The 16,834-nt window shown below is 40.4% G+C and overlaps 1 protein-coding gene across 1 annotated transcript; it reads left to right on the forward strand.

The window, feature by feature from the left end:
* The first annotated feature begins 665 nt into the window (after positions 1 to 665).
* Positions 666 to 16,452, forward strand: trim101 (tripartite motif containing 101). The gene is made up of 12 exons (XM_051424310.1): positions 666 to 1,587; positions 2,749 to 2,958; positions 7,035 to 7,216; positions 7,318 to 7,492; positions 7,946 to 8,041; positions 8,376 to 8,453; positions 8,743 to 8,898; positions 9,546 to 9,568; positions 9,691 to 9,815; positions 10,727 to 11,154; positions 13,946 to 14,075; positions 15,346 to 16,452. Exons 1-11 carry the CDS (start codon positions 1,576 to 1,578, stop codon positions 14,030 to 14,032), a joined length of 1,572 nt encoding a protein of 523 aa, XP_051280270.1. The 5' UTR covers positions 666 to 1,575; the 3' UTR covers positions 14,033 to 14,075; positions 15,346 to 16,452.
* The last annotated feature ends 382 nt before the right edge of the window (positions 16,453 to 16,834 follow it).

Here is a 16,834-nt window from a genome sequence, read left to right on the forward strand (position 1 = left end):
GTCTCTTTTCTCACTGCGACTTTATTGGATTTAAAAACTGCACTGGCTTGCATTTATGTCCCCAAGCACTGTTATTACTTTTGTATAATTACCATAAAAGTATGGTACAGTATCTATTGATATCGCCCAAAAAGAAGCACGTGTAAGAAGAAAAGAAGAGGACCAAGACAACTGCCCTGTGGAACACCATAAGGCATTTTATGAGGTGAAAACTAAAATACTCAAAATGATGTGAAAACCAAATCCTACACACTGGTCCTTTAAAGGAAAGTGTTGACTAAAAGGCAAAACCAACACTTTGAACTTATAATCGGGTTATACTGTTCTCAGTAACCTGTAGAGGCTGAATTACTTCTCTGCAGTCTGCTTACAGTCATAAAAGTGACTCAAAATTAATGTGGTAATTATCAGTACATATTAAATATAATTAAATGCTGGAGTTGGCACCTTTAAGAGGACAGTGAGTGTGTGTGTAACAGTAGAAAGAGCACAGCTTGGCATGGTCTTAATCTGTCCACATACCAGTCGCTGCCTGATATAGTGTGTGTGTGTGTGTGTTGGGATCATTTGAGAGGCACTGGGCTGAAACCTGACCATCAACCACCACCCCCCTCAAACTCAAATCAGCCACCCCCCCCCCATGTGTCCTCTCACACAGACACACATTGCTGTGGATGGTGAGGAAGCTGCGAACAAACAAACACAGCAGTCACTACTTGTGAGGAGAAACAGGAATGGAGTGAGTGTTGGACAGGCGAGGGAGGGTGTGCGAGGAAGAGGAGGACGAGAGAGGGAGGAAGGGAGAGTACTGAAAGGTGAAAAGGTAGAGACACTCTGCCTTAATGTCCTGTCCAGGCAGATTTAGTGTCAGCGTTCAGTGTCAGAGGAGCTGAGCAGGAGAGCTCTGAGTGGAGATCCCTAACTGGCTCCTGCTTCTTATCTCTTCTCGGATATGAAACTTGCTTTTTCTTGAACTGATTGACCTCGATGTGGCTTCCTGACCTCTGGTTCAGCGTCAGAACCTGGGATTTTATCTCACTACACACCGGGAGAAAGGTCTCTCCAAGGCAACAAATGCTGAAAGTGAACCTGAAGACAAATTCTCACTTGAGCTTCATGAAGCTGACATCTAATGTTCAACCTGTCTGACTGACTGTCTGAGTGAGTGAGTTGGGGATTTCCAGAGTTGAGACAGTGTTGCCCTCTGTGCTCTGTACAGTCAGCAGCTTCATGCTAAACTTACCCAACAACTTAAAGTAAAAGTAAACTAAATTTTTATCTGCAGTTCATTGAAGTTCATTCAGTCCCGGAGAGTCTGTGCTTGCACAAAGCCATCTGAAAAGCTATTTTTGTAATTCAAACTGAAGACCTCCAAGAGATCCAAACTCTTCCTTTGGTTATTGGTGTTTTGCTCACAGTTGCAGGATCTCAACTACAACAGAGGAGTGTGGATTTGCTCACTGAGACACAAATACATCTGAACAAAATGATTATTTGATTGCCTGTAGCAACAAAGCAGAAACACACGGGAGAAAGTAACCGCTAACAGACCGAACACTCACCAACCACCAGCAGATGGAGAGGAAGGTGAGTAAACAGGTTGTTGTGTTTCGGCTCGCTTGAGTTTTCTTGTGTTGCCTGTTTGTTTCATTGCATGTTATGTGATATCAGTTCAAATGAGTTAGTTTACAGTCATTAGACAATATCAGGGGCTCAACTTTCTCATGTAAATGACCCTCACAATAGATACAAATTAGACCACAGACCCCCAATTTGAGAGTGTTCTTTTTATTTTTTATGATTTCAGGATTATAAAGTCTTCATAGTCAATCAATAACCAAACTATCAATAAATAGGCCAACAAAGAAGGTAAAACAAGAAACTAAAACTACATGTGAAAATACAACTAAAAATAACTAGAACAATATTGTGTACTTACAAGACTTAGTAAAATAAAATAGAAATATACAGAAAATGTTTTTAGTTTTAGTCTCAATTTGGTCAAATACGTCAACAGAACCAGCATGATGAGTCATTGGTGCTTATGTGAGTGTGTTTGTTTTTATAACTACTGTGAACTTACATTTTATTATTATTATTATTATTATTATTATTATTATTATTTTATTATTTATACAATTATTATAATAACCAAAACCACTATGGAGACTAAACTGAATTAAATTGAAATAAAAGATAAAAAAATAATAGAAAAACACAAAACTAATGAAAACACCCTGTTGGTCCCCGGGCCACAGTTTGAAAACCACTGGACTATGTTTTGAAAATCAGAGAGAGCGGAGACACAAATCACGTGTAGGTAATCGACCACAGGGAACTTTTAGTGCAGTTTACTTTTTAACATGATTGTATTCTGATAATACTGTTGCAGGCAAGACCTGGAGACAAATATTAAAAAACACAACTCAACTCCATGCAGATAAACTTTATTTAAAATCCTAGTTGTTATACAAGTTTGAGATCATTTCCCCACAAGGATTTTGGGGAAGAAAGAGTTAAGAGTTAAGAAAGCATGAACATTGTGGAGAGAATAACATGAACATGGTAATTTGTTGGGTTAGGGGTTAGTTCCAGTGATAACCCCTAATCCTAACCCTACTTCTAAGTCTCTTTAAATGGAGTTTAATAGAATTTAGCTGAACCAAATGGCTGCAGTGACTCAGGTTATAGTAGGTCTAAAATGTGTAAAGGCACCAGCAGCGGATCATTAAATTCTGGTGTCGACAGGAGGAGGTGAAGTTTGGTGGAGCAGCAATGTCACTGCCGGCGGACCTGAGGTGCCTGCAGGGCGTCGGGGGAGCAGAGGGTGAGACGGCGCTGGCAACGCTGGAGAAACAGCTCATCTGTCCCATCTGCCTGGAGCTCTTCAACAAACCGGTGGTCATCCTGCCCTGCCAGCACAACCTGTGCAGGAAGTGTGCCAATGAGCTCTACCAGGTCTGTGTGTGTGTGTGTGTGTTATATAATGTGTGTACAATGTGTGTGTTTCTGTACATACAATCCCTGCCTGTACACACAGTTCTGTACATGTATGCTCTTTATGTACACTTTTTATACCGTGGGGCAGCACAATACATTGTCCAGTCCACAACACACACTCTCACAACACACATTCTTAAAACAAAGCCCACATTGGAGTGTGTGTGTGTGTGTGTGTGTGTGTGTGTGTGTGTGTGTGTGTGTGTGTGTGTACAGTGGATTATCAGTGTCTAAAATGGGACGTGGATGTTTAACTGGTTCGCTCATGTACAGGACAATCACCTGTCATGACCTACGTGACCTACATTGTTCGAGTGTGTGTGTGTTCAGTTGTCCCCCCTAACCCTGCTGCACTGGTGTGTAACTAACAATGTAATTACGTTTATTTGCTCCAGAGCTAGTTAATTAACTGCATTTTTGAGGTATTTTTACATTTGTCCTGTAAATGTCAGAGGGAAATATTGTCCTTTTGACTAGACTCCATTTATCTGACAGCTATTGTTCTAGTTCTATGCATTTATTTTCATTTATTTATGTATTTATGCATTTATTTATACATTTAGTTATTTATTCTTATGTCATTGTTTTGTCCTTCATACTAATTACTTTGCAGGTTTTACACAAAAAACACAATGAGCTTGAAAATTCAGTATGCCAAGAAAGAAGTTTTTATTACTGTCACTTCAACACGCTGCAAAATGCTGCTGACATTACATGCATCAGTATTAGTTATACAATAACATATATGACATATTAAATCATTTAGGACTCAGGGCAGGTGTTCTACATCTTTGCCAGGAAACTTTTTTTGTTCCCGCTCCGACGTTCACAGTGAAAGTAGAAAACAATGTGCTGGCAGGCAGAGCCAAGAGAGCGTGACCGAAGGAAGCCTGACACAGGCTGCAAGGAACAACAGACCTTCTTCACAGCAGCCCTTGGTGGAGCTTGAGGGAATGTCAGTGGATCCAGAGTCCTTATGATTCATCTTCTGGGCACAATGACAATCCATCTGATAACAGTTGAGATATTTTAATCTGAACCAAAGTGGTGGACAAACAGACCCAGAGACTGACACGCATGACGCTAGCAAAAACTAAAAATAGGAAACATTTTATTTGAAATGTCAGTGAGGCATTTATCTGAATACAAACATAATAACACTAATGTTTTTCTTCCTGTGAGAGATTGCTCTACGATACGTCACCAAGAACCACCTCAAGACCTCCTCACCTCCAGTGTTTCTCAGAACATAGATCCAGTTCTTGTTATCCTGCACTCTTTATCACCCCTGACATCTTTAGTTTTACTACTATTTCCAAACCTGTGTGTGTTAACTTTCATGTACACATGTGTGTGGTACATGAGATGGAAACCTAATAGACTCCACCCTCACTGTCACGCTCATGTTCCTGACCTTTGACACTGACCGGTCTGTCCTGACACTCATAACCATGAATAATGTCCTCTCTCCATCCACGCCTCCTCACGCCAAATAAACCACAACACAAACCTCCAGGTCTCTAAGGTCCAGTCTCTCTTACTGTAGGTACAGAGTTGGAGGCAGATAATGACTGGAAACCTTTCAGCCTTTAAACATGGTTACAGTTTACAGATTGAAAGTGCATGGGATTAGGATTAAAGGAGTACAGCAGTGATTTATTATTGCACTTGTATAAAGAGGGAGACAAATTAAAAAAAGAAATGTCAGTCAAAGCAGTCATACATTTCCACATAATGCAACTTAATGCCATCTTTCATTAGAGCCTGGATCGAGCACATATCATTCAAACTGCTGTAGCACGGTCTTTCTGTTAAAATATGTTGACTTGAGATCATTTACATCAGTACATTACATATTCTCAGACTTAAGAACCAAGAAGACATTATGTGCGATACTAGCTCTATCCAAAGATTTTAAAACTTTTTTTTAAAGGAAGCACTTTTCCCAGTATGTGGGATTTAGTGGCATCTAGATGTGAAGTTTCAGTTTCAGTAGCGACTTTCTGCTCTACATAAAATACAAGATTTTTGAGCAGACTGAGCCATGCGGGTTATCTGGAGGGTCAGTTTTCTGAATTAAACACTGTGTGCAGACTCCCAATCACATATAATTACGTAGTCAACTTGTGCTTCTGAAACACTCGCGGTGCAGAGGATGGAAACCTCGTTATGGCTCAAAACAATCAAGGTGTTATACGAGATTACTGTCCCCTTCAAGAAATAGTCAACCCCCAGATGTGCCCAAAATGTTGAACTACTCCTTTAGTTCTCACAGGCCCCTTTAACTGTATGCTGTTTCTGCAGATGTTTATCTTAACCCCTTCAGACCCGCCTTATGTTCCAAGGTTGTGAAAAATATAATAATGACTTTTTCCCATCCTTAATGCAACCAGAAATGAGAATCAATAAAAAAAAATTTTTTAATCAAAACCCTTTAATTGTTATTTTTCTTGTCCATTTCAATGGACATCGGGTCCAAACAATTCTCAAAATACCAACATCATATGACAACATCATACCTATTTTTTGTCTGTTAAATGTTGCAAAAAGTAAAAAAGAAGCCCCTGTCAAGTGACGTCCATTGTAATGGACACAGGGTCTGAAGGGGGATCATGCAGGTCAACTGCAAGTTCAAACCCAAGTTCACTTTCCTTAAAAAAAGAAGGTAAAACGTCTTTAAGTGGTTTGAGGAGTTTCTCTGTGAAATTGTGTCGCTGTTGGAGAAACCTTGTGGAGTTCAAGCTGACCCAAAACACTAAAGCAGCTCTCCCTCTCTGAGTCTCTCTCTCTCTGAGCGGCTCTGATCCCTCAGTCAGACCCAACAGCAGCTGAAGCTTATTAAAGGCCACTATTTCAGGCCGCTTTAACCCTCTAACCTTCCATCCGTCTCTCTACTCATCTGTTTTATTTCTTCACTCGTCTATCTCCCTCTCCGCTTCTCTTTTCTCCCCCAACTCTCAATCCTCTAATCGGTTTCCACTTCTGCTCAGTTTTCTCTTGTGATCTCTTACTTTCCGTCTTTATCTGTTGAACCATCCGTCCATCGTAGCACCGGTGCACTGCTGAAGGCCTAGGGTACATATGTGACCTTATTCATACGGTGACATTCAGATACGCATACCGGTATTTGTTTCCTATGAGTTAGATGAGTGGCTTCATACCACTTCAGTGTCTGTGTATGGAGCTAGACCCTGGAGCTAATTAGCTTAGCATAAAGACTGGGTTCATCCAAATAGAACCATCCAGGTTCATCATTACACAATATTACACAATAATATTGCTGTTTCCACCTGCTTCAAGGTTTTATGCCTAAATAATATTATTTAAAGCCCAGAAAGAAATGCCAGATATTTTTCTAGAGACCAAAACCAGAGCTTAAAAGTGATACAAGTGGTTTTCCATCAGGTAGAAACAAACTGCAATGAGGTGATCATGTTGCTCTGTGTCTGCTGGATGTGTGGGAAAGTAGCTGCCTGCTAACAGGTTAGCCACAACAACTTCATAAAATGGTAATAAGTCTGTTTTAGAGTTCATCTGCCTTTTAATGTGCCTTTTTCTGTTAGAGTTCCCCACTTTAATGGAGTTTAAAGTGAACTTCAACGGAGGCTTTAGTGTTAGTTTACTTAATTTATAGACCAGGAGTGTAAACACAGGGATCTCTATGAGTGTGTGTGTGTGTGTGTGTGCGTGTGCGTGTGTGTGCAGCCCTCTGAGCCTCACAGTGTTTACATGCTAGATGGTGAACGGGGGACTCTCCAGTCTCGTTTTAACTCAGTAACCCGTCCTGAACCAGCTCTGACTTCACTCAGGGAGACAGTTGGAAGATTTCACACATTCTCCACCGGTGACCCCGACTGATGCTAAAATTGTTGCTAATTACTCAAATCCCAGCATGCAGCTGTGTTGCACGACAACAAACTCCAACTGTTGGTTGTTGACAGGCAGCCGTGGAGGGTTGAAGAGATGCTGAAGACCAAAAGGACCATTGCATCATTAATATTTACAGCATTCTGATATCCTCTCCGTCTGTCCAGCCCTCCCTGTTCCAGGCTCGTACCACCATGATGGTGAACAGCGGCCGTTTCCGCTGTCCGTCCTGCAGACATGAAGTGGTGCTGGACCGCCACGGCGTCTACGGCCTGCAACGAAACCTGCTGGTCGAGAACATCATCGACGTCTACAAACAGGAAGTCATCAACAGCAGCAACGCCACAAGGTGAGGAGACACGATGAGGAGAATTATGATTGTAAATATACATACAAATATTCTTCTCTCTCTCTCTCTCTCTCTCTCTCTCTCTCTCTCTCTCTCTCCAGCCCCCTCCCTCCTCCTCCACCTTCTGCTCAGGCAACATGTTCAGACCATGAGGGTGAGAAGGTGAACATCTACTGTATCACCTGTCAGGTTCCTACATGTTCTCTCTGTAAGGTGTTCGGGGCTCATCAGTCCTGTCAGGTGGCTCCTCTGACAGACATCTACCAGCAGCAGAAGGTATATCACACTGAGTGATGGTGTGTGTGTGTGTGTGTGTGTGTGTGTGTGTGTGTGTGTGTGTGTGTGTGTTTGTGTGTAAAATAGATCTTATACCGGTGGGTTTTTTTTCACGTTTCAGTATCTTTATACACATTACGTCTATTTTACATCACTGCTGAATAATCAAAGTATACCGTAGTTGTTTTTTATGTTCCATTTACTAATCCTACTCTGAAAATCCACAGAGAGAGGCTGGTCTGTTCTTTAATTTCAGTCATGTTAGGGGCTGTCTGTGATAACAATATAAGCTTTTTAAATCAGCTTGTGTCCAAAAACTGCTTATTTGCTACCCAGTAAGTACAATATGTTTTATTTTTGCACTGCACAATGCCCCCAAAAGTCTTTATTTAACTCAATATCTAACAATAATAGCAACTTTTAATAACAAGTTAATTTGCTTTTGTTTCTCAGGATGAGCTGAGTGAAGAAATCAGTTCTCTGGTGGCGTTCAACGACAAAGTCCAGGCCTTGATCAGTGAGCTGGAGGAGACATGTAAAAACATAGAGGTGTGTGTGTGTGTGTGTGTGTGTGTGTGTGTGTGTGTGTGTGTGTGTGTGTGTGTGTCCCATTGTTGTCCAAAAACTATTAAACATACATAAAGGAGCATCACTTAATTTCCCTGAACACAAAATGGTAAAAATGTCTTTAACAAGCTTTAATTCTTCTTTAAACTTACTGAATCCTGGAGACATCTCTGTGTGGGATAAGTAATAACACAAGTCAGTGAATATACGCCACCACATGTACAGTATTTAGTTCACATATAGTGTGAAGACACTCAACATAAAAGCATGCTTTTATGTTTGTTTTGTGCACTAATCTTCACTCTGCCCTCTGCAGGAGAACTGTAAGACTCAGAAACAGAGTGTGTGTGAGAGGTTCGATCGTGTGTTTTCCATCCTGGAGGAGAAACGAAAGGTCAGATTTTGTTGTCTGTTGTTCACATTTATTATTGAACGTCTTTGAGGCCACTGATAACCAACTTCTGGAAATATTAGCAGATTTGAATAAACAAACATAAAATATAAAGTAATGTAACATAAAAAAAACTTTTCTTACATGCTAATATGCAGTTAATGGTAAATAAAATACATGTAAATACAGTGTGTAGTACATGCAAAGTCAATATTCTGCAGTATATAATGGCAGTAAAAGCCATGGCAGCAGTAACAGTAAAACCATCATTATTGTCTTCATCACACTGAAGGCGATGACAGACCAAATCAGCTCCGAGGAGGAAGAGAAGACCGGCCACGTCCAGGCGTTGGTGTGTTGCTATGGAGACAGCGTGGAGGCCAACAACAAACTGCTGGAGAGAGCTGCGAGCAGCATGGAGGAGCCGGACACGGCTGCATTTGTTCAGGTGGTCACAACACTGTGTGTGTGTGTGTGTGTGTGTGTGTGTGTGTGTGTGTGTGTGTGTGTGTCAAATGTGCATAAAGTGAAATATCTGCAATAAGAAGAGTGGTGAGAACCCATTGAACCCATTGTTATTCAGATATCTTGAGGTCAGAGGTCAAAGGATGTCAGTTATATGGCCTCTTTCCCGACATGCTAGCATGACATGGTCGATACCGACGGATGCGTTAGGTGATCTCGTTTCATCTTCAGTTTCTGGTTTCATAATTCACTCTGGCTTTAAAAGGAAGCCTCTGAAAAACAACGCAGAGTGGAAGAGTTAAGGATAATGGGGGTGGCGCTTGGGATGGCCAATCAGATTTCAGGAGTGGCCAGCTCCGCTTTTTAACAAAACACTGATGAGTTCTTCTGGTTGAATAATTTTAAATTTATTTGTATGTATGACACAGTTAACTACTACTTCTAACTAATATTATTACTCTAGTAGTTAAAAAGTTACAATTTAGTACTAAGAATGAATTTTTTTTGTGTGTTTTTTGTCTTTTCTCTGAAGTGTTTTTCGTTGTTTGTATGTGTGTCTGTGGCTGACTTGTTTACAATAAGTCTCTAAAAATATTCTGTGTTTCTCACTTGTCCTCATCCTCCCTTCAGAATTCAAGAGAGCTGATCACAAAGTGAGTATTGTGATACGATTAGTTGTATATTTATTACATTATGGTATAAATAAAAATATATATGTTGTTTTCCTTTCTTTCGTCCATTCTTTACTCCTTACACCTCCTCCCCCTCTCCTCAGAGTGATAGCAGCGACCGGCTCCTGTCCAGCCGAGACACTGAAACCAGGTTATGAGAGCATGAGCCACTACAGATTTAACTTCAGCAGACAGGAGAGAGCTCTGAGGAGCATAGACTTCCTCAAAGGTGAGAAGAAGGACTGCCTGGCGAACCACTTTGAAACTTATTTTTATTTACAAAGACAAAAGTTACAGTACAAAACACAATTTCTATACACTTCAAACAGCCAACATTTTAACATAAAAGTCTGTGTGTGTGTGTGAAAGCTGAACTGTTAAGCTGCCTGAGTGCAGGTGTAATATAAACTGCAGTAACTCTATCTGGGTTTTTTTGGATATAAGGTCTATGAGTCTGATCCAAAAATAGTTGGTAGCTGCAGTAGGTAATGAGTGAATGAGTAAGACCTCGAATGCACAAAACAACCAAAATATAACAGACCTTAAAGGGTTATTAATTAGTATGACTCAGTGATTGCGAGGTCATGTTCCCATCACACTTCTCTTTCAAGACTGTTTCTAAATGTAAGAGCAAACACACATGGATCCTGTCCCCGTCCACTATATATAATGTTTTTGGATTAATATTACTGCTGCATTATTGTGTATGTTGCATTTTACTGCTGTGCATCATATATGGTATGGAGATATGGAGATAAAAAAAAAACCCTGACCTGTTTATAGCTTTGTTACAATGAATTTTACAGCTAACATAAGAGGGTTATTAAATAGTTTATTAGGTTAGAAAGTAGAACAATTTTCTGTAGATGTATGATGACTCTTGCACCCAATATGGACGAACTACACCAAAACAAGCACTGATTTTACAACAATATTGTCTATAATCGTATTCATTTTCTGAGGCCAACATAAATACCCAAGACCTGTTAATGTTATTGTAATTAATCAAGTTTATAGATAATGATCAATAAAACCTTCTGTTTATTTAATACATGTTTAACTGAGATTAAATGTCATAAAAATAACAACAATGCAACAAGCAGACATGCAGTAACAACAGGTTTTCTTGTCTCTCTGCAGTTGTGGAAGATGTTCCTGAAGAACCGGAGATGGAACAAGAACCAGAAGAACCCAAAGAGCCCTCTGTCCAGAGCTCAGAACCAGAACACCATCAAGAAATCTCGGCGCAGGACCTGGAATCTGTTGATGAACCAGTTAAAGAGCTGATCCCAGCACTGATATCCCCACCAGTGGAACCAGTACAATCAGCTGCACCAACCCCAGTCCCAGTCCCACCAGCTCCAGGTTTGTTGAGAGACTCTTTGGAGACTTCAGAGGCAGTTGTGCAGCCAGAGATTGACGACCTGGACTTAAATGATGGAGGATCCGATCAGATAATGATGAACAAGAGGGAGGAGGAGAAAGAAGAGGCGGTGGGATGTGCAGCTCCTCATCCTGTTAAAGAGGGAAACATCTGTGAACGGGAGGAGGGAATGAGCACACAACAGGTAAAGTATCCTACCTGCTGGAAAGAAACACATCTGTATTAACTCTAAGTTTAAACCATCTAGGTTCTTTTGTAAATATATAAGATTTGGACCTCTTGTTGACCAGTAGAAGGTCTTTTAATGCTCAATAACTCACAGATAACAATATTAGACCTTCTTACAGTCGACGTGTACAGGATATATAAGTGAAGACATTTTAAGATGACAAGATGTTGATTTCAAATTAGTTAGAAATTAGTTTGATAAATGAACTGTTACTTTACATTATTGGAAACCATTTTCTAAAATATCAAAAATTATTCTTTTAACAAAAGATCATTTAGATTGATGTCCATGAAGCCTCCTCTCTCAGTTACAGTAAGCTTTGAAAATCAACTCACAGAGAAGATAAAACTGACAAACTAATGTGTGGGTTCAGTTCGGTTCAGTTCAAAGATTCGTAGTCACTATGTGGTTCATTCACTTTATTTTTTGGAGCAAAGCAATCACCATTCAAATGCACTTTAGTATGTACAGCAGTATAGTTGCCGTATTACCGTGATTCTGAGTCTGAGTTCAGTCCGTTGCCTGTTCAAGCTTTCACATTCAGTTCAGTCCCACACAATCACTGTTTATAAGGTTAGTAGCTCTGCAGCCAACTGACTTTATAAATTACTTTCATAAGTGTTAAGGCATCAGTGCATACACAACACATAACTGGACTTAAGATACTAAAGACGTTTAAAGCTAAAGACTTCTTCAAGTCTCCTGTGAGTTGATTGACATGAACCAACACCAAAAGCAGCCTGAAAGGGTGAAAATCAATCTTAAAACATATTGTATGCTTTGGAAAATGGTAACAGGACAAAAAAAAAAGCTAAACCTTCCATATGGCTTTTTAATTGTCTTCCTTCACATATTAGTGTGAGGGGGGAGAGGAAGAAAGTGATGCAGATGATTGGACAGCACAGAGTGAGACAGAGGAAAAACATGATGCTCAGGATGAAGAAATGCAGATGAAGGAGGAAATAGATGCTACGTTTTACCCCAGCTGGTACAAACCCAACAGCTGGCGCAGGGTTAGCCCCGTCCCTGCAGGAAGCCTGCCGAAGGTTTATGATACAGAACCGATGATATGTTCACCACAACCAGCTGGAGATTCCCTCTCGGAGGCCAGGATCCAGACTGAGGCTCAAGGTGCAGTCCAACCCGTGACTGAGCCCCGAGTACAACCACAATCTCCATGGAGTCACGATTCTCAGACCCAGGAACAGAGCATGTCTTACCCCAACTCACCTCCCCCTGAACTCCCACTTTCCACTGAGCTTCATACTCCATACCTTCCTCTTCCTCAACTCTCAAACCACCCAGAAAACCACTCCAAGCCTTTGTCTCTTCATGAACCTCAGAAGGTAGAGCTGGGCAGTGCTTGGGTACCTGTTCCCCAATTAAGACTAACTATGCAGGAGACAGAAGGAGAAGCCAGTATCACAGAGGAGGACAATGAGGAGGAGGACATGCAGGGCTGGGTGTGCCTATCAGGGGCTGTGGATAAAGGTTTCAGCCTAGTAGAGGGCAGTTTTGATCTTGGAGATGGTAGTTTGGACAGTTTGTCTGATAATAACGAAAGTCCGCCATCTGTCCCACCAGAGGAGCCTCATTCTGGGGTTGAGAGAGGGAGCTCAGAGGTGGATAAAGACAACTTTGAGCTCAGTGATGGAAGGGTAGGGAATGCAGAACAGAAAGGGCAACATGATGAGGATACATTTGATCTAAAGCGTGCTCCAGAGCTGAAAGACAGAGGGTTGGGAGAGGGTGATTTTGAAGCTGAGACGATGAATGAAGGGCTGGAAAAAGGAAGCGTTTGGTTGGGTGAAAGAAGCGATGTGCAGGGGAAGGATGCTGTATGTATGAGGGAGGATAGCGCTGAACCTGATAACGATCATGGTGTGGAGAGTACAGATAGCTCGATACAGGGAGACGAGTTTGAGGCTGGTAATTCAGGGTTTGCAATAAAGAAAGAGGAGGATGGAAAGAACGACAAGCAGCCGGAAGACTTCAACGACAAAATGGAAACGAGTGCTGCTGAAACTGAAGAGAAAATAACCCCCTCTGTCTCCCTCCAGGTCAGTATCGTCCGATTATCATCGTCGTCGTCGTCATCATCATCAGCCGGGCACTTGCACTCTTCACCCACCTGCTGATGCGGCTACACCTCCACGCTGTTCTCTTTTCTTTTGGGTCGTTGCTGTTTAGAGTCACTTTTGCAACTTGGCTGAAACTGCTTCTCCACTTTGGTCTCTGTGTTGTTGTCATGTTGGAAACTGAAGGGAGAATGGGAGGAAGGAAGGACAAAGGGGAAACTATTGCAAGAGATATTTTCTTCTTTTCTTCTTTTACTTCCACAGTTAACAGTTTTCTTCCAATTACTTCATGTTTTGTTTGCAAAAATCTTCATTTATAAAAAGTAAAAAGTACAATTACCTCTGAAAAGTATAAAGTTACATTCATTCATACATTGCATTAGTTACATTCCCAGTGGGATACAGTTATCAGTCCTCTTTCCTTCCTCCTTCCTTCTCCACATTACAGTCATTTTGTTGCAGCATCATCTCTCCATCCCCTCTCCTGTCTTCCTTCACCTTAAAATCTTCTCATCTCCTCACTTTGACCATTTTTTTCATCTTTTTTCCTCATCACACCATCCTCCCTCTCATTTCCTCACCCCGCCTCTCCCTGCGTCCCACCTGTATGTATATCTGTCATCTCCTTCATCCACCTCTCTCTTGTCCATCCCTCCATCTCTCTCCAGGCTGTCACTCTGCTCTTCTACCTGTTGGCCTTCCTGGTCATCCTACAGAGGGTTTGGGCTTACATCGGCTGCTTCATTTGCACATAACACCAGCAGGAGACACATCCATCCTCACTGCTGCACAGCTCAGGTATACACACACGCACCTGCTGGCTCCACCAGGAAGGGCTGTTTAAGGCTTTTATTTTGGAAAACTGGAGAATCTGCATTGTTTGATTGGATTTTTGAAAGAATTGTCTAAAAATCATTTACACTGGCAGGATCTTGTTTGTGAACTATTTATTTTATGAAAATTCATCTTGAATAAAATTGAATTGAACAACAAAATTATGAACAACATTCTCCAAAACACAGCTGCCAATACTACTACTGCTCTTCCTACTAGTCCTTCTATTATATTATTATATTTGATTTTAATATATTGTTATTGGTGCAAAACAAAACACTGAATAATACCTCTAAAGATATAACAATGATAGAAACAGAGATAAAATACAGAAGGACAGACAGAACAGTATTTGACATACAACATAAAACACTGTTAAATATGTGCATGACTGCACAGTACTACAACTAATATTAAAATAAGAAGAAAATCAAGACAAAAAAGAATAAATCAAAAGAAATTAAAAACTTAGGTGAATAAACAAATGTTTTCTATTTTAAATAAACTAAAATAATAAATAAACCCTCACTCTCTTATCTCTGCTGACACCTTGTGGTGGAACTGCATAATCACAGCAAGCCAGAGTTTATTTCACATTTTAATCAAATCAATCAACATGTGTAAGTACTAATAAAACTATTAAAATTTAAGCTATAAACACATTTTATTAGTTTACTTTTGGTCTTGCTGTTTTTATACAGCACTTTACTTTATGATACATCATAAGTTCTGTTTGCAGGTTCATAAAATCAATAAAATCTGTCCAGAGAAAAAGAGAAAAGTCCCAAAACATTAATAGAAATTTGTAAATCTCCACTGACCACCACTGGAGCATTCATTCGTCAGTAATCTAATAATGTAAAATATAATTATATATACTTTAAAGGTATATTTACTTTTTATACTTTAAGTACATTTAGATTATAATACTACTTTTAAATGAATGATTTGTACTTGTAACGTAGTGCTTATACATCCTGGTACTCCAGCACTGATAGACACAACAAGGTGTGTCGTATTTTCTGTGTCATCCAATAAAACTGTGTAAGACCTAATAAACAAGGTGAATTTAATGCTTAAGTCAAGACATTATGAACATAATTGAGCTTCCAAGTTGTTGAAACACCTTGCTCCTAATCAATACGTCTGGTCTCAGCCAGTCTGTGGCACAGCTGACCTCTTTTAACAAGTATTTGTTTTATATTTGTTTCATATGAATCTCTCTTTGCTCCAGATGGAGACTGAGACGAGGGGTCCTGCTCAGACCAGTACTCCCCTCTCCTCCTCCTCTTCCTCCTCCTCCTCCTCTTTCAACCTCAGCGAGGCTCCTCGTCGACCCAGTTTCTGCTTCTCTTGGCTGAACCCCCTCCACAAGAAGAAGTAGAGGAAAGAGAGATGTGTTCGGAGAGGACGTTTGTTGAGGAGATGAAGAAAGATTCAGTCCAGAGTCTCTCGGCGCTGCTCTGGGACTGAAAACACACCGCACTGATAAAAACCTCAGACTGAAACCTGTTTTATTCTAAACATCCATCTAGTTCAAAACACATTGTGTGGACAAAACAGGAATAGATCTGCTCTGGATCTGTGTGCCTAAAGAGAAGAACAGTGACACTCCTAGAGGCTCTTATTTTGAAATGTTTTTTTTTTGTTTTAAATAGAAGCTGCTGCCCTTCACACTAAAAGTCTTCACAGCTTTCAAATTTGTGATTTTAAGTGTCATTAGCAGAGGAGTACTGCAGTGTAGAAGAATTTGGAATAGTATACTATAGTTATTATAGTAGCTATGGTTGGGGTACAGTTGTTGAAACAGGACAAGTTTTACCTGTTTTTAATAAAAGAAGTAGAATTGAGGTATTTACAGTATAGTTGAAGACATAGACGTCTTATAGCAGAGCTTGTAGAAGGAGGAGCAGCTACAGCAGAAGTACTACTACACAAAAGAGTTTTACTTGAACAAAATCTAATAATTAAGCGTTTCCTATCTCATTCTGTGGCAGATTTTGGTCGAATTAAACGTAAAATTTGGACGCATGTAGACATAAGAACCAATTAGGTAACATTTTTTATTTCTATCCAAAGAAATGTGAGGTTTTAACAGCTTTTTACTGGTGATGGGAGCTACTTGTTGTAGCTTGGAATTATAAATAATAGTTCTTAATGTACGAGGGGGATTGAGCAGTAGAGCTGTAACAGTATAGAAGTAAAGGATAAAGGGGAGTAGCTGTAGTATGAGTAGTAGAAGTGCTACTAGACGACCAGTTTGAGCCAATTTGAACTGGTGATTCTGGATGTCACATGTGAGTCGGTGTGGTTTGGTGATTAAAAAGATTTTATGATTTTGGTTTGAAAGTCTGTCGTTTTATTTTGTGTATAATTGTGAGTGTTTGAGTGGGTGGACAGCTGAGATATGAGTTTTGTTTGATACATGAATAGATGAAATAAATCAGAGTTTACTCACCTGCAGTGTGTGTGTGTGTGTGTGTGTGTGTGTGTGTGTGTGTGTGTGTGTGTGTGTGTGTGTGTGTGTGTGTGTGTGTGCACAGAAACCATGCACAGTGTCTCTCACTGAGACAAAAAGTCCCAAAACCCAAATACTTCAACACCTGTCTCTGTGAAGTCGTTTGACCACGCCGGAAGAGGGATTCTCATCAATCGATCACCTGTTGGCAGTGAGCAACATAACTTCCGGTTTGGAGGACACGCCTTCCAAATAAAAGCACGAA

This window comes from Dicentrarchus labrax, unplaced genomic scaffold, assembly GCF_905237075.1.
Source record: "Dicentrarchus labrax unplaced genomic scaffold, dlabrax2021, whole genome shotgun sequence".
Taxonomy (NCBI): Eukaryota; Metazoa; Chordata; class Actinopteri; family Moronidae; genus Dicentrarchus; species Dicentrarchus labrax.

Excerpts from the sequence above, each read along its gene's own strand:
- trim101 (XM_051424310.1), top strand. Across the intron at positions 2,959-7,034 it reads GTGCCAATGAGCTCTACCAG|CCCTCCCTGTTCCAGGCTCG; the intron begins GTCTGTGTGTGT and ends CCGTCTGTCCAG. Across the intron at positions 8,899-9,545 it reads ACACGGCTGCATTTGTTCAG|AATTCAAGAGAGCTGATCAC; the intron begins GTGGTCACAACA and ends TCCTCCCTTCAG.